At 44.4% G+C, this 27,155-nt stretch overlaps 1 protein-coding gene and 1 long non-coding RNA gene across 2 annotated transcripts; both read right to left on the bottom strand.

Annotated features, from left to right (window-relative positions):
- Positions 1 to 3,387: 3,387 nt before the first annotated feature.
- MYD88 (MYD88 innate immune signal transduction adaptor) lies at positions 3,388 to 27,126 on the bottom strand. The gene is made up of 5 exons (XM_083704326.1): positions 26,715 to 27,126; positions 20,953 to 21,087; positions 19,585 to 19,765; positions 10,067 to 10,158; positions 3,388 to 9,387 (listed from the first exon to the last, which is right to left on the bottom strand). Exons 1-5 carry the CDS (start codon positions 27,055 to 27,057, stop codon positions 9,233 to 9,235), a joined length of 906 nt encoding a protein of 301 aa, XP_083560452.1. The 5' UTR covers positions 27,058 to 27,126; the 3' UTR covers positions 3,388 to 9,232.
- Positions 10,170 to 10,850, bottom strand: LOC310827919. The gene is made up of 2 exons (XR_014556560.1): positions 10,703 to 10,850; positions 10,170 to 10,476 (listed from the first exon to the last, which is right to left on the bottom strand). It is a non-coding gene; the product is annotated as an uncharacterized lncRNA (long non-coding RNA).
- Positions 27,127 to 27,155: the final 29 nt, after the last annotated feature.

Here is a 27,155-nt window from a genome sequence, read left to right as displayed (position 1 = left end):
GGTCTGATACTACTCCTACTCCTACTACTACTACTACTACTTTGTGGTTTATTTTTTAAAAAACTTTGCCTGAAAATTCCTCACCCTTTAACTTCACATTTCTCCTAACATGCAAGTTTGCCTAATATATGCAGTTCTGCAACTTCCCCTGCTATAATGTATTTTTGTATTTTTTAAATTTTTTATTTTTTTTAAGTACAAATTAGAAAACATACAGATTTACAACAAAAGAAAATACAAAAGAAAAAGAAAATACATATAACCAAGGGGAAAAAAATAGAGAATATTTTGTCTCTTTTCATATTTACAGTTATTTATACCTCTATAAAATGCTATTCACAATAAAGGAGTGAAATGAAAGATATCGGGGGGGGGGGGGGGAGAGAAACAAAGAAAAAAATAAAGAAGTAAAAGAAAAGAATCATAGGTGAATTTTTTTTAAAAGGAGATAAGTATTCACTATACATAGCCGTTTCCATCTATATGTATTTTTGTATATCGCTACTAATACCTGCATTCTATGCTTGCTTTATTCTTTAGCATACACATTTTTCTACACACTGCTCAGCCGGAGAACTGCACCGCCAGATTTTGGATAAATCTCGAAAGATGGCTGTCTTTCTCTTTGCATGCTGTTTTGGAAAGCGCACATTAAGTCTGTTTGCCTTTAAACGCAAACTGAATTTATGTTTTCCCCCTCCATCCCCACACTGCAGCCCCCCTTTCAGGGCTGGGTGCAAAACCTACTCCCCCAGGCTGAGGATGGAACCAACCTCTGGATAGTTATGGAAGAGCTTCACAGCAGCTGAGGTTTTAAAACAAATGACTATATTAGGAAGAAAGGGCTCTCATCCTCCAATAAGGTCGAGGCTGCTCCTGATATATTCAAGAATGCGTACCTCTCGGCTATTGTAGTCAACTTTTATGCCTTTCTGAGCATGTTGTATGAGCATGCAGGCTACACCCAACTAGGCCTGGCCTTACCCCAAGAGAAGCAAGACGAAACAGCCAAATGATTAAGTCCTGTGTAATAAGAGATCGGCCAATATTTGCTATATGACAAAATGTTCGCTTGTTATAACAACAGCCCTGCAAGATCAGGCCAGTCGGCCATCTAGTTCAAGCATCCTGTGGCCAGTCAGATGCCTATGGGAAGCCTGCAATCAGGATTCGAACACGAACCACACTCCGCAGCTGTTATTGCTAGCAAAAGGTGGTTTCAGAAGCACTCTGTTTCATTCCCTCATACCTATGGGACCGCCTCTCCCGGTATGCCCCTCGGAGGACCCTAAGGTCCATAAATAGCAACACCCTAGAGGTCCTGGGCCCTAAGGAAGTCAGATTAGCCTCAACCAGAGCCAGGGCCTTTTCAGTGATGGCTCCGGCCTGGTGGAACGCTCTGTCTCAGGAGACCAGGGCCCTGCAGGATCTGATTTCTTTCCGCAGGGCCTGCAAGACAGAGTTGTTCTGCCTGGCCTTTGGCCTGGAATCAACTTGATTCCCTCCCCCTCTTTCTTTTTTCCTTTCTCCTTCTGTGTTGGAACTCCTATTTGGGGACTTCCCTGGCTTTTTTCTGGCCCATGTAGGACCAGTCTGAATAGTTAGCCTTGGTGAAGACTTGACATTTTTATTCCAAAAAAAGTTTTTGATCTGAAGCATTTTAATGTTGTACTTTAATCTTGTTTTTAAAGCTGTATTTCAATAAATTGTTTTTATATTTGGTGCTAGCCGCCCTGAGCCTGGTCTTGGCTGGGGAGGGCAGGGTATAAATAAAAGTTATTTTATTATTATTATTAACGGTGGAAACAGAACATAGCCATCATGACTAGTAGGCACGGATAGCCTTATCCTCAGTAGAGGTGTCCAGTTCTTTTGAAACCATCCAAGCTGTGAGCCAACACTGCCTCCTGTAGGAGCAAAGTTCTTAGTGAGTCAAGTCTTTTATTTTATCTGTCCTGAATCTCCCAGTATTCCGCTTCACTGGGTGTCCACGAATCCCAAAAAGGGAGGAAACATTTTTGTATCCATTTCTCCCATGGCATACATAATTTTATAAACTTAAGGTAAAGGTAAAGGGATCCCTGACCACTAGGCCCAGTGGTGGCCGACTCTGGGGTTGCGGCGCTCATCTCACTTTGTTGGCCGAGGGAGCTGGTGTACAGCTTCCGGGTCATGTGGCCAGCATGATGAAGCCGCTTCTGGCGAACCAGAGCAGCGCACGGAAATGCCGTTTACCTTCCCTCCAGAGTGGTACCTATTTATCTACTTGCACTTTGACGTGCTTCCAAACTGCTAGGTTGGCAGGAGCAGGGACCGAGCAACGGGAGATCACCCCGTCACAGGGATTCGAACCGCCGACCTTCTGATCGGCAAGTCCTAGTTTATAAACTTGCCTTCACTCTAAACCAGGGTTTCCCAAACTTTGGTCTCCAGCTGTTTGGGGACTACAACTCCCATCATCTCTAGATAACAGGAACAGTGGTCAGGGATAATGGGAATTGTAGTCCCAAAACAGCTGGAGACCCAAGTTTGGGAAACCCTGCTCTAAACTAAGGTAAAGGGGCCCCTGACCATTAGGTCCAGTTGTGACCGACTCTGGGGTTGCGGCGCTCATCTCGCTTTATTGGCTGAGGGAGCCTGCGTACAGCTTCCGGGTCATGTGGCCAGCATGACTAAGCTGCTTCTGGCGAACCAGAGCAGTGCACAGAAACCTTCCCGCTGCAGCGGTACCTATTTATCTACTTGCACTTTGACGTGCTTTCGAACTGCTAGGTTGGCAGGAGCAGGGACCAAGCAACGGGAGCTCACCCCGTCACGGGGATTTGAACCGCCAACCTTCTGATTGGCAAGTCCTAGCCTCTGGTTTAACCCACAGCGCCACCTGCGTCCCAACTAAGAAGTCCTAAATGCTGCAACTTTTTCTTACCAGGGAATCGCTGCATTCCCTTTATCATTGCGTTTGCGCTTTCCCAAACCCTTTCCAACTCTAGTGTGTTCTTTTTGAGGACATGTTTTGGTAACCTCGTTTAAGCTACTACATTGAATTATATACAGGGCTGCCCTTTACTAGAAACAGTTGAGGCTGCTGAATGTTGCAGCTAGATTGCTGGGTTACGGAGACTTACCTTGCCCATTTTAAAACAGCCACGCTGGCTTCTGGTTCAATTCGGAGCACAATTCAAACACTAGTTTTTCATTTCTGTGTCCTCTAGATGCTCTGGATTACAACTCCCAGCAGCAGCAGCCAACATGAGCCATTGTTTTCCCCCCAAAATATGGCTACCGAGGGCTGCTATAAAGTATGTGCAACTCTGCGCCCATCTTTACAATTGCTAGTAAGCATTTTCTAAAGCAAGAGCAGTTCCCCCCCCCCCAAAGGCAAAGAACTAAACCAAACCAGTTTATTACCAGTGTTTTCAAAGTGGCTAAACCAAGGTTTTAATACAAAGCATTCTCCTTGACCTTAATGTTAAAAATACATTTACAGTGGTACCTCAGGTTACATACGCTTCAGGTTACATACTTTGCTAACCCAGAAATAGTACCTCGGGTTAAGAACTTTGCTTCAGGATGAGAACAGAAATTGCGTGGTGGCGGCGGAAGGCCCCAATAGCTAAAGTGGTGCTTCAGGTTAAGAACACTTTCAGGTTAAGAACGGACCTCCTGAACCAATTAAGTACTTAATCTGAGGTACCACTGTACATCTGTTTTTTCTCAAAAGAGATCAGAATAGTGCTGGGTCCTCACATCGCAAACCTGGGTGGTTGGTTTAAGCCGAGATAAACACAAGAGCAAGCAGCTTGCCCAGGGCCACCCTAGACCTACATTTGAACCTGAATTCCTCAAAGGCAGCACTTTGCCAACAATAGATCAACCCGGGGCTGGATTATTTAAATGTATGCACAAAGGTAAATATAAAGAATCAGACCAAAGGCTCATCTCCAACGTCCTGTTCTTCCAGTTGCTTTAGGGCAGGGTCAGCAAACTTTTTCAGCAGGGGGCTGGTCCACTGTCCCTCAGACCTTGTGGTGGGCTGGACTATATTTTGAAAAATAATATGAACGAATTCCTATGCCCCACAAATAACCCAGAGATGCATTTAAAATACAGTGGTACCTCGGGTTACATACGGTTCAGGTTACAGACGCTTCAGGTTACAGACTCAACTAACCCAGAAATAGTGCTTTAGGTTAAGAACTTTGCTTCAGGATGAGAACAGAAATCGTGCTACGGCGGCAGCAGGAGGCCCCATTAGCTAAAGTGGTGCTTCAGGTTAAGAACAGTTCCAGGTTAAGAACGGACCTCCAGAACCAATTAAGTACTTAACCCGAGGTACCATTGTAAAAGCACACATTCTACTCATGTAAAAACATGCTGATTCCCGGACCATCCATGGGCCGGATTGAGAAGGCGATTGGGCTGGATCCAGCCCCCGGGCCTTAGTTTGCCTACCCATGCCTTAGGGGAAGCTCGCAAGGAGATGAATGTAAAACATTTTGCCCACCTGCGATTCCCAGCACATGGTTTCCAAGAACACAGCCATCATGGTGCCGCAGCCATTCATAGCCTTGTCCTCCATGTATTTTTAGTGGCCATCCTTACACCTTGTAAGATCCACAGTTTAACATGTGAAGAAGTGGGGGAAAGAGTATAAACCATTTTGGGATTGCAGAACTGAACCATGCAATCATGAGGGGAGGGGATGACTGTGCAGTGCTATTACTGGGAAGTTAGTTCCACTGAGTTAAGTGGTTTAAGTGCATACCCAGCTGCAGTTTTCAGTCATTATTTTCTTTGAAAACACAGTTCCCTGTTTTCTAAGTAGCTGTCGCTGTCTCTCTCGTTCATATATAATGATAGGAACTATTTCAAAGTGCATGGGATCTGAAGGAAGGTCTCTGCAACACTCAGGAATGTAATACAACCCAAGGACAACAGACGATGTACCAATTTAGTTTTACAGACATCACATGGGGTATTATTCCCTGCCCAGGAATAATTGCGCTGCAGCCCACTTCTTCGGAATGCTGAGAACCGCCATTTTGTAAAGAGCTTGAGTTTATCTTAAGATTCACCTTTCCCTGGAAGGAATACCAGTGGCGGAGCTGGACACTGAGGTCCAGCTCCGAGGGCCTTCTGGCAGTTCCCTCACTGCGAGAAGTGAAGCTACAGGGAACCAGCCAGAGGGCCTTCTCGGTGGTGGCACCCACCTTGTGGAACGCCCTCCCATCAGATGTCAAGGAAATAAACAACTATAGTCATACCTCGGGTTACAGACACTTCAGGTTGTGTTTTTTCGGGTTACGGACCCGCCGAAAGTACCGTAACGGGTTACTTCCAGGTTTTGGTGGTCACACATGTGCAGAAGTGCTAAATCGCGTTTTGCGCATGCGCAGAAGCACCGAATCGCGACACGCCACTGCGGGTTGCAAACATGCATCCTGCACAGCTCACATTCGTAACGCGAGCACCCACTGTATCTGAATTTTAGAAGACATCTGAAAGCAGCCCTGTTTAGAGAAGTTTTGAATGTTTGATGTTTTATCATGTTTTTAATATTCTGTTGGGAGCTGCCCTGAGTGGCTGGGGAAACCCAGCCAGATGGGCGGGGGTATATTTATTATTATTATTATCATTATTTGCAAACCACCACAAAGAGCCTGAATACCACAAGCAACTCCAGGGCAAGCCTGCCCTTCTTGTTTCCTACAGTATTTGGTAAGCAGAGGTACAGTGCCCCTTTCTATGGAGGTTCCAATCAGCTATCGTGGCTTATAATTATTCTATTTGGGCACATAATATATCCTCATCCTCGGACATATCTCTGTACATAGATGGAGACGGAATGCACACCCAGAGAAAAATCCAAGGATTAACCGAGCACCCATTCCTCCCCGACTTTCATTTCTGGAGGTCACAGGGAAAACGTTTTCGGGGTGGCAGGGTTGAGTGGAGTTCAAAGAATTTGAAAGCAAGCACGTAGTGGGCCGAGTTGAACTGGAAATGGTGAGCAACAGGGTGCGGTTAGAATACCCTGCCAAATCCAGCCTGTGTAAACACACGCAAGGAGAGGTAGTTCAATCAGGATTTTTTTAAATAAAAAAGAGCCTCAATGAACTCTGATAATTGAAGAGAAGAGTGGATTTGATATCCCGCTTTATCACTACCCGAAGGAGTCTCAAAGCGGCTAACATTCTCCTTTCCCCTCCTCCCCCACAACAAACACTCTGTGAGGTGAGTGGGGCTGAGAGACTTGAAAGAAGTGTGACTAGCCCAAGGTCACCCAGCAGCAGCATGTGGAGGAGCGGGGAAGCGAACCCGGTTCACCAGATTACGAATCTACCGCTCTTAACCACTACACCACACTGGCTCTCCTATTGTCTCCCAAGGGCAGCCTCCCAGATGCAAACTTGAGACACGTCTACCAGGAAATGCAGCAGAACTGTTCTCTAACTCAATTTGCCCCAACGAAACTAAGGCACTTTTATTTTTACTTGCCACATTATTTGGAGAGAATCAATCCCTCTGTTGGTGATGTTCAGCCTGTGTCTGCCTAAGCATGTGTGCCAAAATGACATCGCGCGCACAAGGAAGGAAGGCTTGTGGGGACCCCAAAGTTTACAGAAGTACCAAAAAATGTGTAAGGGAAAGAGAGGATTAGCTTTAAAAATAAAAGGCCTGAAGGGGGCTAAGCATATTCCATCACAACAAATGCTGGTTGTTGGACAGAGCGAAGAGAAACAGAGCAGCTGCAATCCTGAACAGCAGCATTCCAGAATGTGCCTTTTTTGTTGTACAACCCACTTGTTTTCCTTATAATACCCACAATTTATCTTCTCTGAAAATGCCCTTATTCCTATCGAGCTATTGTCAATATTGCTATCTGGGCTAGAACTCATGGAAATGTTTGGCACAGCATGGGACACATCTATGAGATCTCTTTTTGCGCTTTTATAATAGTAGAAGACTGGCTAACCCCTGGTCCTCAACTCAGTGCTCGTACACTCATTCCTCCCCTCGCAAGATCCAGTTAGTCAGTTACTTCCTGGCTTGCAGCAAACCTGTCAGGGATGCTGCAGTTGAGATTCCTGCACTGCAGGGGGTTGGACCGATGACCCTCTTGCTTCCCTTCAACTCTATGATTCCATAAACTATAGCTTGTGCTTCCCCTGCAAACCATTGCTTCAGCTCTAGTTTTGCAGAACAAGCACAAGCCATAGTTTGCTGGTTCAGATGCAATGGCGAATTATGGTTTGTTGCAAACCAGGAATTAAATAATTAAGCAGAGTATGTGGGGGAAGCATGGAGAAGGAGCTCAAGAGCCAAGGCTCAAACATGTAACACCAAACCATGGTTTGCTGTTAATTGTGATTGACTCTGTACCATCTACCAATGAAGCACTAAGGAGTATGCAATATATGTAGCATTCATCCCACCCCCTACTTGGCCTATGGGGAAGAAGGTCCTCACCACTGCTGGTAGATTAATGGATCTAGAGAAGACCTAAAGGTCTCACTTCTGCTATGGACTCATTCGGGGGGGGGGGGTTGCTTCCTGAAAGCCTCAACACCCCCATGTGGAAGCAATTGCAACTTACTTTTCAGAATTCTGGCATGGAATTCTTAAGCTGTGGCACAGAGTGGTCCAGATTGCAAACGGATGGGGGCGGAAGGAACAAATTATGGATGGATGAGGCAGTTCTAGGTCTGTGCCAATTTCACACGCACTGTCCTATATCTGGCCTGTCCTATGGGCTTGCATTTTGGCTGTATGCATTCCTCACAAAATACACATTTTGCGCTTCCCTCCAAATTATGTACGTTGCGCTTTTCCACCCAGCTCCTCACCTCCTTTAAATGTGTCTGAAAATGCATTTTTTAATAAAAAAAAACAACTGAAACTACATTGCAAAGTTCAGATAAGTGAGCAATCTAATAACTGCATTGCAGTCCACATAGGTCAGGTCACTTTAAAACATGGCCTGAGCCACATTCTCTTCTGCCACCAGACAGGATGAGTGCATTTGTGAGCGTGGAGAATGGGTTGTGCCAGATAACCACTAGTCTTTCTGCCCTTCCATGAGGACTGCAAAACACTCTGTAAAACAAAGTGTGATATCTAAAACGAGGAGCACCCCCTGTGCTGATTAGCACCGTCAGACAGCAATTCCACAAATTAAGGCCTGCTATGCAAAGAATGCAAATGACCATTGCAAACATATTGCAGTGCAAACATATTGTTTGAATTGTAGGGGTTCCTTCCTATCCACAGCTTCGCAGGCAGGCAGATTCTTGGGAAACTCGAAGGACCCAAAGAGCAGAAAATCCCAACATACTTTTAAAAGTGCTAGGGCAAGGTTTAGGAAGCAGAAAGCTTGAAAGAAAACAGAGGCCACAGTTTCAATCCACTTCCCCCACTGGCCGTTATAAAATGTTGAAAGTGCTGTGGCACCCAGATTCAGGCAGTGCTTTAAGGAGAGAATGGATTGGCAGGCTCTTGGTCCAATTCTAGGCATGCAGTTGGGGTGAGGTCGGGATCAAACACACATGGATACATCCCCTGCTATCTGCCTAAGATCCTTCAGGAATGCCCACCTCAAACTTAAACTTAAACTCCTCCTTAAGGAATGCCCACCACATACACGTAAAATAATTCTCCACCCCATGGCAAATGGCAGGCAGCGAGAGTTGCGGAATCTGGTTATCCTTCTGTACAATAGCAGGTTTAAGTTGTGGATCTTGGGAGACCAGTGATCCATCTCTATTTTAAGGCACCAGGAACTCAGGCTTGTCAGAAACAGGATACTGGGGAAGGGGACGTTAGTCCATTTGTTGGTTTGTGCTAGTAAAAAAAAAGGTTGCTGTTGGAGTTGTCAGAAAGAGAGACACTTTGCAGAAGATCACCGCCATTTTGCGAGCCGCAACTGTTGAAAGCTTTCTTCCGCCCGCGTTCATTCTTTCTCAATTCCCCTGTTTTGCAAGGAGGAAATCAGCTGAAATCAGGAAATGTCGACCCAAAACCTCAAGAGCAGCTTCAGTTCTCAGTACTTTCTAGCCCTCCTTTTTAAAACGGACTGGCTTCTGAGGCATGGGGTTGTTTCGGAGATTCGGTGAGGCAAGGGTTTAGCACAAGTCGACAGAGGCTAAGAAAGACTTAGCCCCCCCTCCCCACTTGCCTTCCTCAAGACGCAGTTCAAGTCACGACGCAAGACACTCAGCCTCACGGCTTTGCATCACGGGACCAACAGGGACTTGGCCAGCCGCATCCAGAACCATTTCTTGGTGCAGGGGTTAGTGTAGTCGCAAACTGTGATGAACCTGAGGATGCTCGGAAACTCCTTCTTCATGCTTTTGCACTTAACTGGAATGAGGCACTTGCGGCGAGCTCCTGAAAGAGGAAGCCGACATGGGAATGTGACATAACAAGAGATGGCCTGAGACCCTCTCCCGCTCTCCTTCACAGAGAGGCAGGAAACAGCTGCCCCCACTTTCCTTTCTGAGCTCCAACGAGGCTCTGCGTCAGAGCCGAGTCAAAATTTCTCAGAAAACCTTTTTCTGAGAATTTCCCTTTTACCCCTTCCTCTACATCCCCCCGTAAGGGATGCAGGTGGCGCTGTGGGTTAAACCACAGAGCCTAGGACTTGCCGATCAGAAGGTTGGTGGTTCGAATCCCCATGACGGGGTGAGCTCCCATTGCTCGGTCCCTCCTCCTGCCAACCTAGCAGTTCGAAAGCACGTCAAAGTGCAAGTAGATAAATAGGTACCGCTCTGGCGGGAAGGTAAACGGCGTTTCCATGCACTGCTCTGGTTCGCCAGAACAGCTTAGTCATGCTGGCCACATGACCCGGAAGCTGTACGCCGGCTCCCTCAGCCAATAAAGCGAGATGAGCGCTGCAACCCCAGAGTCGGCCACGACTGGACCTAATGGTCAGGGGTCCCTTTACCTTTACTCCATCTCCCGGAAATACACACACACACAGGCTCCAGGGTGCCTCACGGGAAGTGGATCATAAATTTAGCAAACAAGTAGCAACAATATGGATCAGGTAGGCCATGCAGGTGTTTACCTGGGGAGAGGCTGAGGGCAAACTTGGTCTGGAAGTCGCAGGCTTCGCTATCGAGGTAGTCATCCGAAATCACTACCACCATTTTCCGGCACCTGAAGTTAAAAAAAACCAAACAGAACAGAGAAAACACGTTTGTGAAAAGTGAGTGGACAACGGGGAAGATGGAGCCTAGGCACCTGGGAGCATTCTGACCAATAGGGAACGGGGCATTTTTGGAGCTCTAGATACGGCCTAGTGCAGTGGTCCTCAAAGGAGAGAATAGCAAGAACGGCGGGAAGATTCAAGGACAATCAAAATTCCATTTTGATAATAACTCCTGTTCTTCTGTAGCTGCGTTGTTTTATACTTCCTGGATGTCCCGTGGTCACATTATAAAGCGGTTGTGGTGTATGTTTTAAATCAAGTTGTTTCTTTTTGTTTCCCAGTGTACAGTGGTGCCTCAGGTTACATACGCTTCAGGTTACAGACTCCGCTAACCCAGAAATAGTGCTTCAGGTTAAGAACTTTGCTTCAGGATGAGAACAGAAATCGTGCTCCGGTGGTGCGGCGGCAGCAGGAGGCCCCATTAGCTAAAGTGGTGCTTCAGGTTAAGAACAGTTTCTGGTTAAGAACAGACCTCCGGAACGAATTAAGTACTTAACCTGAGGTACCACTGTATTTCTTGTTGATAAAATATTTGGTGCGGCGCCAGCAAACTTTTATTCTGAAAGTGTGGCCCAGAGAAAAAAAGATTACGGACCTCTGGCCTAGTGGGTAACTGGGGAGCCTGAAAGATGTGTGGGTCAAAGGCCACAAGGCACCCCATTTCCTCCCCACCATATGCATATCTTCTCTTAAGTCCCCACACATTTGCCTTCCCTCTGCATCTGTTTAGTCCCAATACTTTAAAGTGGCAAGAAACATCTTAATCTAGCCCCAAAACTGCATCTGACCCAAACTGCAAAGCAGAGCCTGACTATACGAATATGGACTGTAAAGCATTTGTCAGCCTCTCCTCCCCTTCTTCTCTGTGACCATATGCAAAGGTAGATGGTGTTGTTGTTTAGTCGTGTCCGACTTTTCGTGACCCCCTGGACCAGAGCACGCCAGGCACTCCTGTCTTCCACTGCCTCCCGCAGTTTGGTCAAACTCATTCTGTTTTTTTTTTTTTTTTTGTGCATAATTTTTATTGGTTTACAAAATCAAAATACAAACAAACATAACAATTCTCTACATATTCTATAAGAAGATGACTTCCTTCAGTCTTACCACGAATCGTCCATACTACTAATAAACATTATTTCTGCGTTTCTTTGTTTGTAATGCCATAAGTCATTTCCATTTGTACATTTCCTTTTGGACATTACCCTTTACCTCTTACAGAGCATCTTTGAAACCCACCAGAGTTATCTGATCATCAATTAGATTTTCCAGATATTTTGTGAAACTTTCCCAGTCTTTGACAAACCTCTGATCCTTTATGTATCTGATTTTTCCTGTCAACCTGTCCATCTCCGCATATTCTAATAATTTCGATCTCCAATCCTCCAATGACGGTATACCCTCTAATTTCCAATTTTTGGCTATTAAGACCCTTGCTGCTGTTGTTGCATATTGGAATAGCTTATGATCTTTCTTCTTGATCTCCCTTCCCACCAGACCCAGCAGGAACGCCTCCGGTCTTTTAACAAAGGTATATTTTAACATTTTCTTCATTTCATTATATATACTCTCCCAAAACCCTTTAACCTTTTGGCATTCCCACCACATATGGTAGAAAGTTCCCTCCTTTTCCCTGCACTTCCAACATTTATTGCTAGATCCGTACATTCTTGCTAGTTTTGCAGGGGTCAGATACCAGCGATAGAACATTTTCATTAGGTTCTCTTTTAATAACACACAGGCCGTGAATTTAAGGTGTTGGTTCCAGAGTTTTTCCCACTCTTCGAAATAGATATTGCGACCCAGATCTCTAGCCCAATGTATCATTACTGCCTTAACTTCCTCGTCAACTAGGTTCCAATCCAATAATTGTTTATACATTTTGGACAGAGTTTTTGTATTATTTTCCAAAATCTCGTTTTGAAATCTAGAACTCTTGTCAGCATAACCTTTATCTTTAACATCTTTCCTAAACATTCCGTTTATCTGATGGTAATGCAGCCAGTCATACACTTGGGACTTAACCTGGTCGTACGGCCTCATTTTCCACTTTCCTTCCTCCTTCATTAATAGTTGTTCGTAAGTTACCCATTTGGCTCTCCTATCGCTCTTTTTAACCGCCATAGCTTCTAGTGGTGACAGCCATTGTGGCGTTTTAGGTTCCAAAACATCTCTGTACCTTTCCCACACTTCCATTAGAGGGCCCCTGAAGATGTGATTTCCAAATTCTTTGTGCACTTTCTTCCTCTCATGCCACAAGTATGCGTGCCACCCGAATCGATTATCGTGGCCTTCTAAGTCTAGCACTTCCGCCTCTTCTAGTTTTATCCATGTTTTGACCCAGCACAGGCATGATGCCTCAAAATATAATTTCAAGTCTGGCAGGGCGAAGCCTCCTCTTTCTTTAATATCCGTTAATAGTTTAAATTTTATTCTCGGCTTCCTTCCCTGCCAGATAAATTTGGAAATCTCCCTGTGCCAGGTTTTGAATATTTTTGTGCCTTTGATCACCGGGATGTTTTGAAAATAAAATAGTATTCTTGGAAGTACCGACATTTTAATTGTGGCTATTCTACCCCAGAATGACAGTTTAAGTCTGCCCCACGTTTCTATATCTTTTTTGACTCTTTTCCACATTGTTTCATAGTTGTTTTTAAATAAATCTATGTTCTTAGACGTTACCCATATGCCCAGATATTTCACTTTTTTGGTTACTTCTATTTCTGTTTCTCTTTGTAGTTCCTCGATTTTATCTGCCGACATATTTTTAGTTATTATTTTTGTTTTCCTTTTATTTAATTTAAAGCCCGTTACTTCCCCATATTGATCAAATTCTGCCAATACCTCTTTTATTGAGTCGAGTGGATCTTCCATTGTTACAACCAGGTCGTCTGCGAAAGCCTTAGTCTTATATTCGTGTTGACCGACCCTGATTCCTTTGATTTCTTTATTATCTCTAATGGAATTAAGTAGAACCTCTAGTATCATTATAAATAATAATGGGGACAGCGGGCATCCTTGTCTTGTTCCTTTGGTTACTATTATTTCGGTCGACTCCACATTATTTATTATTAATCTTGCTCTTTGTTCGGTATAAATTGCTTTTATCCCATTGTAAAATTCAGTACCTACTTCCATATATTCCAGTTGTTTCAGCAGGAATTCCCAGTTTACATTGTCGAACGCTTTTTCAGCGTCCACAAATAACAATAAACCTTTGTCGCATCTTTCTGTTAAGTATTCTATAATATTGATAACATTCCTTATGTTATCTTTCATTTGCCTTCTTGGCAGAAAGCCGGCTTGGTCTTTATGAATACTTTCTACCAATACAGTTTTTAGTCTCCTTGCCAGGACTCCTGTAAAAATCTTATAATCTATGTTTAACAGGGAGATCGGTCTATAATTTTTAATTTGTTCTAGGTCTGAATCTTGTTTGGGGATTAGTGTAATCAATGCCTCCTTCCACGTCTCTGGTATTTCTCTTTCCTTAAGAATGTTGTTCATCACTTCTTGTAGTGGATTCACCAATACCGATTCCAACTCTTTATAGTATCTACTGGTTAACCCATCTGGGCCTGGGGCTTTCCCATTTTTAAGGTCTGTTATTATTGCTTTAATTTCTTCTGTCTCGATTGGGGCGTTTAACTCTTCTTTTGCAGCTGTAGTAATTTTGTTAATATTTTTGGATTTTAGATATCTCTCTATTTTTCTCATCATATTTTTTCCTGTATTTTTAAAGAGTCCTCCATAGAAGTCCGTAAAGGCTCTCCTTATTTCTTTTGGCTTGTTTATCTCTACTCCTTCCACCACTATCTTATTTATTATACTCTGTTCTTTCCTTTTTTTCAATTGCCACGCTAAAAGCTTCCCTGGTTTGTTGGCATATTCAAAATTCCTCTGTCTCAATCTTTTAACCTTCCATTCTATCTCTCTATTTATCAGCATTGCGTATTGGGCTTGTAGTACCTTGATATTTTCTTTTATTTTCTTATTTTTTGGGTTTTGACTTAATTTCTGTTCATTCTCCATTATTTGTTGTGCGATTTCTTTTTTTCCTTTTTCCCTCTTTTTATTTTTAATTACGCTCTGTTGGATAAAGAAACCCCGCATCACCGCCTTGCCTGCATCCCAGACCACCCTTGGCTTTGTACCTTTGCCTAAGTTGTCCTCAAAATATTCTTTTAGTCTATTTTGGGCCTTTTCTACTATCTCTTGGTCATCCAACAGATAGTCCTTTAACTTCCATCTATTTAATCTGCTTTCTTGCCCTTTCAATTCCATTTTTACTGGGTTGTGGTCTGAGATTGTTCTGGCCTGGATCTCTACCTTTTTCGATCTTAAAACTAATTCTTTCGAAATCCAAATCTGATCCAGTCTTGATAGTGACTCGTTGGGTTCTGAATGGAAGGTGTATTGTTTTTCCAGGGGGTATTTATATCTCCAAATATCCACTAAGTTACAGTTTTGGACCAGGGAAAAGAAAGTTCTGGGTAACTTCCCTTCTTTACCTTTGGTATTCCTTTGTCTGTCTGACTCTAACGACACCACACCGTTCATGTCTCCCAACAATATAATTTTCTGGTCTGCGTAGTCAGATAACTTTTCTTCAAGTCTCCCGTAAAACTCTGATTTATTGTCATTGGGGGCATATATTCCCACTATTATTATCTTTTCTCCCTGCCAGTTAATTTGGACTGCTGATATCCTTCCTTCTTCGTCTTTGAATAATTGTTTCGCTTCAATTTGTTTATTAATGTAAATAACTACCCCCCTCTTTTTACTCTGATCTGAGGATATAAATTCATTTCCTAATCTATGATTGATCAAAATTCTTTTGTGCTTCCTCGCTATATGCGTCTCTTGGAGACAAATAACATCTAGGCCTTCCTTCTTCAGAATATACTCAATTTTATTCCTCTTTCCCTTATCGTTCATCCCATTAACATTCCAACTGTAAACCTTTAACACCATTTTGATTTAATTGAGAGAGAGGAAGAGGAGTGGCTGTTGTTTCTTTTTTAGATTTCTTCTTCCGTCACTACCTCCTCTCCCTCCTCCCCTCCCGAATTCCTCCCTCCTCCCTCCAGGTCCCCCCCGGTTCCCCCCTCCCCTCCCCCACCCCCTCTCCTTTGCGGTTTCAGTTCTTTATATTTCCTCAAAAACTTGTCTGTTTCTTCTGGATTTGACAATTTTTGTCTCTTGCTTCTATATGTAAAGGAGATGCCTTCGGGAAACTCCCACTTAAACTCAATGTTATTCCTTTTGAGTATCTGTACCAATTCTCTATAGGTATCCCTACGTTTTAGGAGCCTAACTGGGATGTCTTTAAAAATCACAATGGTATTCCCTTCAATGTTTAACCTTTTCTCTCTGTTTTTTTGGAGAACCCTATTTCTTATTTCTCTATCCTTAAACACAACTAGGCAGTCTCCTACGATTCTTTTATTCTTTGGTGTCTTAGTTTTTAGTCTGAAAGCCGATTGCACTGCCTTTTCAACCTCTTCTGTTGGTGCTTCCAGCCAGGGAGCTAATTCTATTATTAGTTTCTCTTTTATATTTTCTCCCGGGGCTTCGGGTATCCCTCTCATCCTAAGATTAGACTCCCTCTGTCTTAGTTCATTCATGGCAATCCAGTCTTTCATATCCTCTTGGCTTTTGTTCAAATCCAGAATCTCAGCTCTGATCTTTTCCTCCTCGCGCCTTACATCTCTCACTTCTGCTTTTGTCTTTTTCAAACCTTCCTCCACTGTCTGTGTCCTCCTGAATACCTCTTTCAGTTGACTCTTCAATTCACTAACTGTTTCGTCTAGCTTCTTATCTACTTCCCCTATTCTGTGTTCCACTTGCTCTAGTTTACGCTCTACATTTGTCTCACTCTGTTTTATCTCCGCAAACATTCTCAAAATCTCTGCTCTGAAATCCCCCTCTTGCTTTGATCCTTTCCTTTCCACTGGTGTTCCTCCTTCAGGTCTTTTCCCAGTGTTTGACATTCTTAATGCTAGAGGAGATCTGATACTTAATACTTAGTACAGCAGATAATATGATTACAACACTTTTAAACTGAGATTAGTTTGGTCAAACTCATTCTGGTAGCTTCGAGAACACTGTCCAACCATCTCATCCTCTGTCGTCCCCTTCTCCTTGTGCCCTCCATCTTTCCCAACATCAGGGTCTTTTCCAGGGAGTCTTCTCTTCTCATGAGGTGGCCAAAGTATTGGAGCCTCAGCTTCACGATCTGTCCTTCCAGTGAGCACTGAGGGCTGATTTCCTTCAGAATGGTTTGATCTTCTTGCAGTCCATGGGACTCTCAAGCGTCTCCTCCAGCACCATAATTCAAAAGCATCCATTCTTTGGCGATCAGCCTTCTTTATGGTCCAGCTCTCACTTCCATACATCACTACTGGGAAAACCATAGCTTTTACTATACGGACCTTTGTTGGCAAGGTGATGTCTCTACTTTTTAAGATGCTGTCTAGGTTTGTCATCGCCTTTCTCCCAATAAGCAGGTGTCTTTTAATTTCGTGGCTGCTGTCACCATCTGCAGTGATCATGGAGCCCAAGAAAGTAAAATCTCTCACTGCCTCCATTTCTTCCCCTTCTGTTTGCCATGAGGTGATGGGACCAGTTGCAGAGGTAGGTAGAGATCCCAAATCTCCGGCTTACTGTTACACAATCTTAGGAAAAGCTGCTCTCTCTGGCTATCTCCATCTTAAACATCACTGGGCTTTGAAGACCATTCATTCATTTAAAAATGCACAGACCACATTCTCCCAATATCCAGGTGGCGCCTGGGAATGGCATACAGTAAGGAATCAATTGCTGTAAATTGCAGGTGTGTGTGTGTGTCAGGGAGTGCTGTTGTGCTCAGGTCCTGCTTGTGAGCTTGCCATAGGAAGACTTCTAAATGGAGATCTTAATTCCACTTGGTATTTCTATTGGATTTCACTGGTTTTATGTTCCACCCGCACAGCTGGCTGACTTGCCTGCCTGCCGTTTTGTTGTCATGCTGGAGTTGCTACTGCCATCAACAGGCAGCCATGTAAACTGCAGCAATACAACAGTCTTACAATTTATTTTATATATGACACATGCAGGTGGGGTTTTGTTGTGTGTGTTTTTTTAATGTAACTGTTTTACTTAATTTAAATCCTAAATTGCTTTGGGATGCCTCACTGGAAGCAATTCATAAACAAAATAAATAAATATCAGGCATCCGGTTGGCCGCTGTGAGAATAGGATGCTGGACTGAATAGATAATGATAAAATCCATTAAATTACAACCTTTTCAGCACCGATTTCATTCTCAGTTTTTTCTGGGCTGTTCTATGCTGCCAATTCCTTTTTTTATCACTACTATTTTTACTGTGTAGTTTTTTGAGGGGTAGTGTTTTATTTATTTTTATTCAACAAGATCAAAAAGAAATGAAAATCCTAGTGATTTACATAAAATAGCACAAAATATTATTTAAAACACCAGTAAAAATCAAACTTTAAAAACAAGTAGATGTAATAAAAATACATTGTGAAGAGGCCCTCGGCAGCCAGTGTGGCTAGGACAGTGTCAGTCTACAGTGTCAGTCTAGGACCTGGGAGACCATAGTTTGAATCCCCACTCTGTCATGAAACATACTGGGTAACCTTGGTTTACTCACTGCCCCTCAGCCTAACCTAACTCACAGCAATAGGTTCTCTTTTCTGCTACTTGTGGGGATTAACTGAGGGAGAGAAACATGTAAGCCACTTTGAGCTCCTTGGAGGAAAAGGTGGGCTATAAATTCTATTATGAATGAATGAATTACTGTATTTTTCGCACTATAGGACGCACTTTTCCCCCTCCAAAAATGAAGGGGAAATGTGTGTGCGTCCTATGGGGCGAATGCGGGCTTTCGCTGAAGCCTGGAGAACGAGGGGGGGTTGGTGCGCACAGAGCCCTCTCGCTCTCCAGGCTTCAGGAAGCTATCCGCTAGCCGTGGGAGACGCAGCTCTCCCGCGGCTAGCGGAGAGCTTGCCTGCACCCAGAAGCTTGGAGCGCGCTGAGCTCAGCACGCCCCAAGCTTCGGGATTAGTGCAGCGCTCCGCTAGCTGTGGGAGAGCTGCGCAAAGTCGTGCAGCAATCCCACGGCTTGCGGATACCAGCCTGTTCTGGGGGCTGGGGTCGGGAGAAGCTCGGGCTTCCCCCGCCCCGCACCTGGGGGGGAAATAATTTTTTTTCTTTATTTCCCCCCCAAAAAACTAGGTGCGTCCTATGGGCCGGTGGGCCCTATGGGGCGAAAAATACGTTAATGTTGATGGGCAGCATAAAAGTTCCTCAAGCAAATAAATATTACAGCCACTTTCCCCCAGCCTTAAAATCATACAAAAGGAATGCAATAAGTTTTTAAAAACTAGGCTTGTTAACTAGTTCCTAATTATTCTAGATTGCTTAGAATAAAGGTATTTACCAGCTGATTGTTGATCACTGTTCCAACAGGTTACTGGGAAAACGCAGCAAGTTTTGTAAGGTCTCAGTTGTTTCAGAATGAATTGAACAAGCAGTTGTATTGGGAGTTGCATTCTTTTAAGTAATTTTATTTAATGGGGGGGGGGTTTGGGGGCAGAAGGCTGAGCAGATCCACTGAAATCCAGTGGACTTCTACTGATTTCACTGTCTACTCTTGGTTTTTTATGCTTTATTGGTTAAAAACTTTATAACAGAAATGTTCAAAGGATGTTGAAAACAAAATAGAAAAAACAAAAATAAACAATAATTCCTTCCTTAACTGATACTCGCTTTGTACATCCATTTGTAATTAAATTTAACATGACCTCCGATCTTCCCATTGTGTTCCCGGATTAAGTTCCTTAAATAAGCACTCTAACTTTGTTCCCTCCATGTTATTTAACTTACTATAAATTTTGTTTTATAAAATTATCCTATTTGCACACAGAAGTTCAATCAAAACCTGCCAACAGATTAGAATTTTTGACAATGCTCTTTTACGTATGTCCCACTCTGATAAATTTTTCGTCAGTGATGTCTCGTAACCTTGCTGATAGTCTCGCCAGTTCGACGTTCTCTCATATTTTATTTTGTCAGTCTGATTTAGATGGGATATCTTCTCCCTTCCAGCCTTTTGCGATTAGAATCCTGGCAGCAACTATACACATAGATAAAGACTCTCCTGAACTTTTTTGGGATGTCGTGACCTATAATTCCTAGCAGGAAGGCTTCAGGGGTTTTTTAGGGAAAGAGCATTTGAACATTTTCTTAAGCTCGTTATAAATCAAGAGTCTACTCCTGAGTAGAACTTAGCTGGGAACAAACCCAGAGAGCTGCGGGAGGCACAATGGATATTTCCATTGCTGCCCACCTGGGTATATATTGCTCAACTCACCGCGTCTCTATAAGCTCGCTGGTGATGGACCAGACGCACGTTCCAGGGAGGACATCCCGGTCGAACACACAGAGCTTCAGCTTGTGCTCTGTCTGTTCCAGCTCTTGGATCATCTCTTGCACAAAGTGAAGGTCGTTCGGGCAGTAACAGATGAAGGCATCAAACATCTCTACCGTTTGTCCTGAATTAAAACAACAACGAAAACAACACTACATGAGATTATGCATTCATTTATGCCAACTCTCAAGATGACTGCTATCTACCGTATTTTTCACTCTATAAGACGCACCTAGTTTTTGGAGGAGGAAAACAAGAAAAAAAAATATTCTGAATCTCAGAAGCCAGAACAGCAAGAGGGATCACTGAGCAGTGAAAGCAGCAATTCCTCTTGCTGTTCTGGCTTCTGGGATAGCTGCGCAGCCTGCACTCGCTCCATAAGACGCACACACATTTCCCCTTACTTTTTAGGAGGGAAAAAGTGAGTCTTACAGAGCAAAAAATATGGTACTTTCAGAATTAAAAACTGGCAGTGATCTGCCCCCTTTTTGGGGGGTTCATCTCAAAATAATTGTTGAGCTTTTTTTAGGGAGGAGGAAAGCCCCATTTTGGGGGCTTAATGGGCGGGGCGAAGGGGTGGGGCAGGAGGAAAGGGAGCCAGAGATCGACCGTGATCTACCAAAACCTCATGGGGAACCACCAGTAGATCACAATCGACCTGTTGGACATCCCTGACTTAGGCCTTCATTGCATTAATATGCCCCCTTTTTCTCAAGGTGGCAAACATGGACCACCCCTCTCCTCCTTTAAACCCCACAACAACCCTGTGAGGTAGGTGAGGCTGAGAAGCAGAGACTGGCCCAAGGCCACCCAGTGAATTTCATGGCAGAGTGGGGATTCGAACCCTGGTCTCTCAGGTCCTAGCCCAATGCGCTAACCACTATACCACACTGGCGCGAATGGAGGGAGTGGGGAAGTGTTACCCGTCTGAGCCAGCCTTGCACACAAGTTCTCAAAAATTACCGTCCCCCGGCTCACATAGAGCTGTGAAATGTCCTCAGACCTAAAAGAAAATTGCTGTATACCTTCCCTGCTAGTCACCTGGAGGATGTAACCGCTCGCCACAGGAGAGCAGGAAAGTAGCTGCTTGCAAACCGCATGTAAACTATCCCGGTTGTAACAGATGCTTGGCAATCACCGTATTTTTCGCTCTATAAGACGCACCTTTTCCCTCATAAAAAGCAAGGGGAAATGTGTGTGCGTCTTATGAAGCGAATGCAGGCTGTGCGGCTAAGCCAGAACCCGGCCTTGGCTGGGGAGGGCGGGGTATAAATAAAAATTATTTATTATTGTCTTTTCCTTTTCTTTTACCAAGGGGGTCATCTCGCGTAGTGATGCCCTGCAGTTCCGATGACCTTGCGATGCTGCTGTCCACCGCCGGGACCTGAATGGGCCTCTCCGCCTCCTCCTCCTGTTTCCTCCGCAGGTACTTCTTGCAATCTTCTTCTGCAAAGAGTCATAGAACAATAATAATAAGGCCTGTTTCTGGGTATGCTTCGTTTGCGGTTCGGGGCCCGTCCGCACGACAGCCTCCTCTGCTCAGTGCTAAACCACAAACACAGGAAACGTGGGCTGGAGGGAGAAGGAGGCTAAATCTCTCTTCCTGGGCCAATAACCTAAAGCCAATGATGGGGACTCACACAAACTGACCCTGAATCAGCTCAATCTCTACACCTGTTAAATTGGCTAAAATGTAAAAGGTAAACAATAAATGTTGGAAATGTAAAGAAAAAGAAGGAACATTTCACCATATGTGGTGGGAATGTAAAAAGGTGAAAAACTTCTGGGAAATTATATACAATGAGATGAAAAAAATGTTGAAATATACATTTATTAAAAAACCAGAAGCTTTTTTATTGGGCATTGTAGGGGATGATATAAATAGAAATGATTGTAAGCTGTTTTTATACGCAATGACGGCAGCAAGAATATTACTGGCACAAAAATGGAAGCAAGAAGAATTACCAACGAAAGAAGATTGGCAGATGAAATTGATGGACTATGCAGAATTAGATAAACTAACGGGAAGAATTCGAAACCGGCGGGACCAGAGATTCACAGAAGATTGCCGTAAATTTACGAACTATCTGAAAAGTAATTGTGATGATCAGATTACATTTGTAGGTTTGCAGGAAGTTTTATGAGGTGAATAATTTGAATTATTGCATAACTGGATGAAAAGGACGGTGCTAGTTAAGATAATTAAAGGCAATATGAATTTAAGGAATGCAGAAGAAATCATAAAAATGGGGGCTCATCAGAGGTGCTGATGGAAGTCCAAAAATTGTATAAGATGTGAAATTTTGTGGTATGTATGACAATTAATATGTTTTAAAATGAATAAAAATTATTTTTTAAAAAAGAATCAGCTCAACCTCATGCAACTAGCATGCAGAGGTCAGGTGAATATTGCATGAAAATGGAGCCTATATGACCTGGGACAGTATACCTCAGATTTGCAAGATCTTGGGGGACAGCAATGGAGAGGGTGAAGATCTCCACCTGCTCTGGTTGGGAACTTTCTTGTAGCAAACACTAGGCTGCCACTGAGGACAGACAGAGGGGCTTGGATGTGTTAGGAAATGAAGAACACTCTGGGGCAAGGATAATGAGCCTGGGCTCCCCAGGTGTTCTTGAACTGCATTTTCCACTATCTCTGAGCATTGGCCATGCTGGTTGGCGCTGATGGGAAACCAGGGTAGATAAAAATCAATGATTTTTTACAAATAAAAGTAATATTTTACGGCAGCTAGACTGGTGACTGGGGGGCGGCCGACGAGACCATATAACACCGGTCTTGAAAGACCTACATTGGCTCCCAGTACGTTTCCGAGCACAATTCAAAGTGTTGGTGCTGACCTTTAAAGCCCTAAACGGCCTCGGCCCAGTATACCTGAAGGAGCGTCTCCACCCCCATCGTTCTGCCCGGACGCTGAGGTCCAGCGCCGAGGGCCTTCTGGCGGTTCCCTCATTGCGAGAAGCAAAGCTACAGGGAACCAGGCAGAGGGCCTTCTTGGTAGTGGCGCCCGCCCTGTGGAACGCCCTTCCAGCAGATGTCAAAGCGATCAACAATTACCTGACATTCAGAAGACATCTGAAGGCAGCCCTGTTCAGGGAAGTTTTTAACGTGTGACATCTTAGTGTATTTTTGGTTTCTATGGAAGCCGCCCAGAGTGGCTGGGGAGGTATAAATAATAAATTATTATTATTATTATTATTATTATTATTATTATTATTATTATTATTAATAATAATAATAATATTTTTATATATCAATCAATTTTTTAAAAAATTAAATTGGATTTTTAAAATAAAATGCTTTTGGAGGAAAAAGTCTTTCTATTGAAGTTACATTATAGTCCAAAGACTATTCATTAGGAAATAAGGATTTGTTTTAAGTTTTTCATATGTGCTAACACTCAGTCTAAGTTTTTTTTAAAAAAATTGTTTAACCACATCAGTTAACAAACATGGATACCTATGCTATCTTATTGTCTTAGTTAAATAGATTGTTTAAATAATAAAAAAATTGATTATTTTTCTCCTTTCAATAAAGTACAGCGGAAAAGTTGTCCGTGTATAAACAGTTAACTTATTAAACCTCACAATAATTTCATAATTATCTGTAAAAACTACTCTGAAAATTTATTATTCCAAAAATGCAATGGTTGTAAATATTAAGATTATACCAACAAGAATGAGTCTTTCTGTAAAAAAATATGACTGAAATCAAGTCTTACCGACTAGTGATATAAATCGTGATTTAAATCGATTCATTTTAAATCAAATCTACCCTGTGGGAAACAGTGCAACAGCATCTAAAAATGCAGATTGAGGATTGCAGGAGCAAGCACAACCTACAGCCATGCAAGAGAGGCAGTGTGGTGCAGTGGTTAGAGTGCCGGCTTAGGACCCTGGAGACTCGGGTTCAAATTCCCACCCAGGAATGTAGTTCGCTAGGTGACCTTGGGCCAGTCACAGTCGTCTTTCAGCCTAACCTTCCCCACAGGGTTGTTGCTGGGACTGAAAGAGGAGGGGCAGAGCCCAGAAGGGGCAGAATCATATATGTCAGCTTGAAGTCCCCGGGAGAAAAAAGAAGGATATAAATGCAGCAAACAAAACACAAAATGACGCCAAGCTTTAGATTTTGTTGCTGGTTCAAATATCAGTCGCTAGTTTGGGCTCTCATTCCTTGGTGCTGCTGTTGTGTTTTTTGTAACGATGGACAAAGGGTACGCCATAGCCGGGTAGAGGTACTCGGGAATGCAGCTGTAAAAAGGTAAAGGACCCCTGACAGTTAAGTCCAGTCGCAAACGACTCTGGGGTTGCAGCGCTCATCTCACTTTACTGGCCGAGGAAAGTGGGTGGCGCTGTGGTCTAAACCACTGAGCCTAGGGCTTGCCGATCAGAAGGTCGGCGGTTCGAATCCCCACAACGAGGTGAGCTCCCGTTGCTCGGTCCCTGCTCCTGCCAACCTAGCAGTTAGAAAGCACATCAAGTGCAAGTAGATAAATAGGTACTACTCCAGCGGGAGGTAAATGGCGTTTCTGTGCGCTGCTCTGGTTTCGCCAGAAGCGGCTTAATCATGTTGGCTACATGACCCGGAAGCTGTCTGCAGACAAACGCCGGCCCCCTCGGCCAGTAAAGCGAGATGAGCGCTGCAACCCCAGAGTCGTCCACAACTGGACTTAATGGTCAGGGGTCCTTTACCTTTTTAGGTCAAGCTATGAGATGGAACAAGGAAAAGTGAGGAAGAGAAGGTCAGTTGGGTATGGAAGATGCACACTCCTGTATTTATTTACCAGAGCAATTCATTTTGTGAGCACTTTAGGGGTTATGGCCAATACTTCTCATACTCAAGAGTAAAAGGTAAAGGACCCCTGACAGTTAAGTCCAGTCGCGAAAGACTCTGGGGTTGCGGAGCTCATCTCGCTTTACTGGCCAAGGGAGCCGACGTTTGTTCGCAGACAGTTTTTCCGGGTCATGTGGCCAGCAGGACTAAGCCGCTTCTGGCGAACCAGAGCAGCGCACGGAAACGCTGTACAGTGGTACCTTGGGTTACATACACTTCAGGTGACATACACTTCAGGTTACAGACTCCACTAACCCAGAAATAGCGCTTCAGGTTAAGAACTTTGCTTCAGGATGAAAACAGAAATCGTGCTCCGGTGGCGCGGCAGCAGCAGGAGGCCCCATTAGCTAAAGTGGTGCTTCAGGTTAAGAACAGTTTCAGGTTAAGTACAGACCTCTGGAACGAATTAAGTACTTAACCAGAGGTACCACTGTTTACCTTCCCGACAGAGTGGTACCTATTTATCTACATGCACTTTGACGTGCTTTCGAACTGCTAGGTTGGCAGGAGCAGGGACCCTTCAGTTGTACAGCTCCCTAAAAACTCTTCAGCTACAGAAAGAAAGAAAGAAAGAAAGAAAGAAAGAAAGAAAGAAAGAAAGACTTGTTTTCTCTTGATGAAGCAAGTGTGTTTTCTTCTGGTAGGGCTGGAACCAATGGATTCAAGTTACAGTGGTACCTCAGGTTAAGAACTGAATTCGTTCCGGAGGTTTGTTCTTAACCTGAGGTACCACTTTAGCTAATGGAGCCTCCCGCTGCTGCCACGCCACAATTTCTGTTCTCATCCTGAAGCAAAGTTCTTAACCTGAGGTACTATTTCTGGGTTAGCGGAGTCTGTAACCTGAAGCGTCTATAACCCGAGGTGCCACTGTACAAGAAAAGAGATTCTGGCTAAACATCACAAGGAACTTTTTTTTTAAAAAAAATTATTTAGGGTTTTCTTGTTTTACAGTGTAAGTGTAATGCCTCGTATTTTTTTTTTCTCCATGTAACATTTTTACAAATCCGTTTCATTTGTTGAGGCATTAGGGGGAGAAGAAGAAGAAAAAAAAGGGGGGTGGAGGGAGGGGAGATGGATGGGGGTGGGGTCGGGTAGCGGTGTTTCTATTATGCTTAATGTATGTAGAGTTTGGTGTCAGCGTTGCTTGTGTTGTTCACTTGTGTTCCTTTGGTGGTGAGAGAGGTTGGGGTTGGCCTAGGGTGTGATTGTTTGTTTGTGATTGGCTGTGGTGATCTTTGTTTTCGTGTGTGAGTAAGGTGGGTGGGTGTTTTGGATCAGGTTAGCCATATTGATTTGTATGCTGTTGGTGGATTATTGTCATTGTCTTGTTGGGCTGTGTATGTGATAAAGGGGAGCCATACCGGGGTGAAGGCGTCTTCTTCTGTTTGTCCCCGTGTCAGTTTCAGTTTATTGGTTAATTTTTCTAGTAGGGCTGTTTCCCATACTATTTGGTACCATTGGTCCATGCTTACTCCTGACAGGTCTCTCCAGTGTCTGGTTATGGTGTTTCTGGCTGCTGAAAGAAGGTGGGTTATGAGTTCTTTGTGGTGTAAATGGGCATTGTTGTCTTTCTGATGCTAAGAGCAGAGAGCTCAAACACCCACTGAAAGGTCTTCCAGTAAGCGCTGTTTGGGAGTGGACTCTCCTTTAATGGAGGTTTAGAAGCAGAGGCTGGATGGCCATCTGTCAATAGTTGGGATTCCTGCATTGCAGTGGATTGGACTAGAATGACCCTCGGTGCCCCTTCCAACTCTGTAATTCTATGATCCCATGAAATGTTTTTAAGTTAAAGCAAACAAACAAAAGCAACAGCATTGCAGTAACACACCCGGAACCAAAACAGCTTCAAATAGGAGTGCTAAACAACGAGGAAGCGTCAAGAAGGAAACAAAACCAAGAAATTAGGAAGAGGGAGGAAGAATATCGGTAGCCATTTCCTATCTCTCTCCGGGAAACTGTTACCTTACAGGCAGAAATCCAACCGGCGACGCCCCGGCCGCTCGGAGGATGGGCGCAATGCCTCCTCTGTTGGAAACTGGGTACTGGGGCGCAACAGAAAGGAGAGGCCGTGCGTAAAACAGGGCGCTCATTCTGGAGAGGCCGTGCGTAAAAGAGGGGGCAGGGAGAGAAAGGTGTCCCCCCTTGGACTGGGGCGAAGGGGGCATCGACGGGACGGGGGGAGGGCGAGAATCAGGGGCGTCCCCGGGCCCTGTTTGCTCACCGATGCTGGTCCCCAGGTCGGCCAGGACGTCTCGGCGGCCGAGGTGGCGCAGCAGCCCCAGGAGGCGGCCCACGGTGGCGCCGCCGGGGCAGCGCTTCTGCCAGTCGGCCAAGAGGCTCTCGGTGGGGTCGGCCTTGCCTTCGAAGTGCTTGATCTCCAGGTAGTCGTAGCCCAGCTCCTCGGCCAGCGCCGTCCAGTCGGAGGCCACCGGGGCGCGCGGGTTGAGGAACAGCCCCAGGCGGCGGCGCACCGAGTAGTTGAGCGCCACCAGCGGCATCGAGTCTTCTTCCGACGGGGAGGACGGAGACGCGCCAGCGGCGCCAACAGCAGCGACCTCCGCCATCACTCGCCTGGCTCTCTCGCGCCTCGCCGCCTTCCCTTTCCTGTCCCCGCGGCCGCTTTCGCAACTTCCCCGACGGGGCGGAGCAGGAGGAGGAGATG

This window comes from Podarcis gaigeae, assembly GCF_964106915.1.
Source record: "Podarcis gaigeae genome assembly, chromosome: 12".
NCBI lineage: Eukaryota > Metazoa > Chordata > Lepidosauria > Squamata > Lacertidae > Podarcis > Podarcis gaigeae.
The sequence above is the reverse complement of the archived record's forward strand: the minus strand, read 5'-3'. Positions and strand labels throughout refer to the sequence as shown.

Bases quoted from the DNA above. Each gene is read 5' to 3' on its own strand.
- MYD88 (XM_083704326.1), bottom strand. From the start codon at position 27,057: ATGGCGGAGGTCGCTGCTGTTGGCGCCGCTGGCGCGTCTCCGTCCTCC. The intron at 19,766-20,952 runs GTAAAAGAAAAG...GTTTTAATTCAG, and splicing joins TACGCGAGATGACCCCCTTG to GACAAACGGTAGAGATGTTT. The intron at 9,388-10,066 runs GTAAACACCTGC...TTCCTCTTTCAG, and splicing joins TGCCCTCAGCCTCTCCCCAG to GAGCTCGCCGCAAGTGCCTC.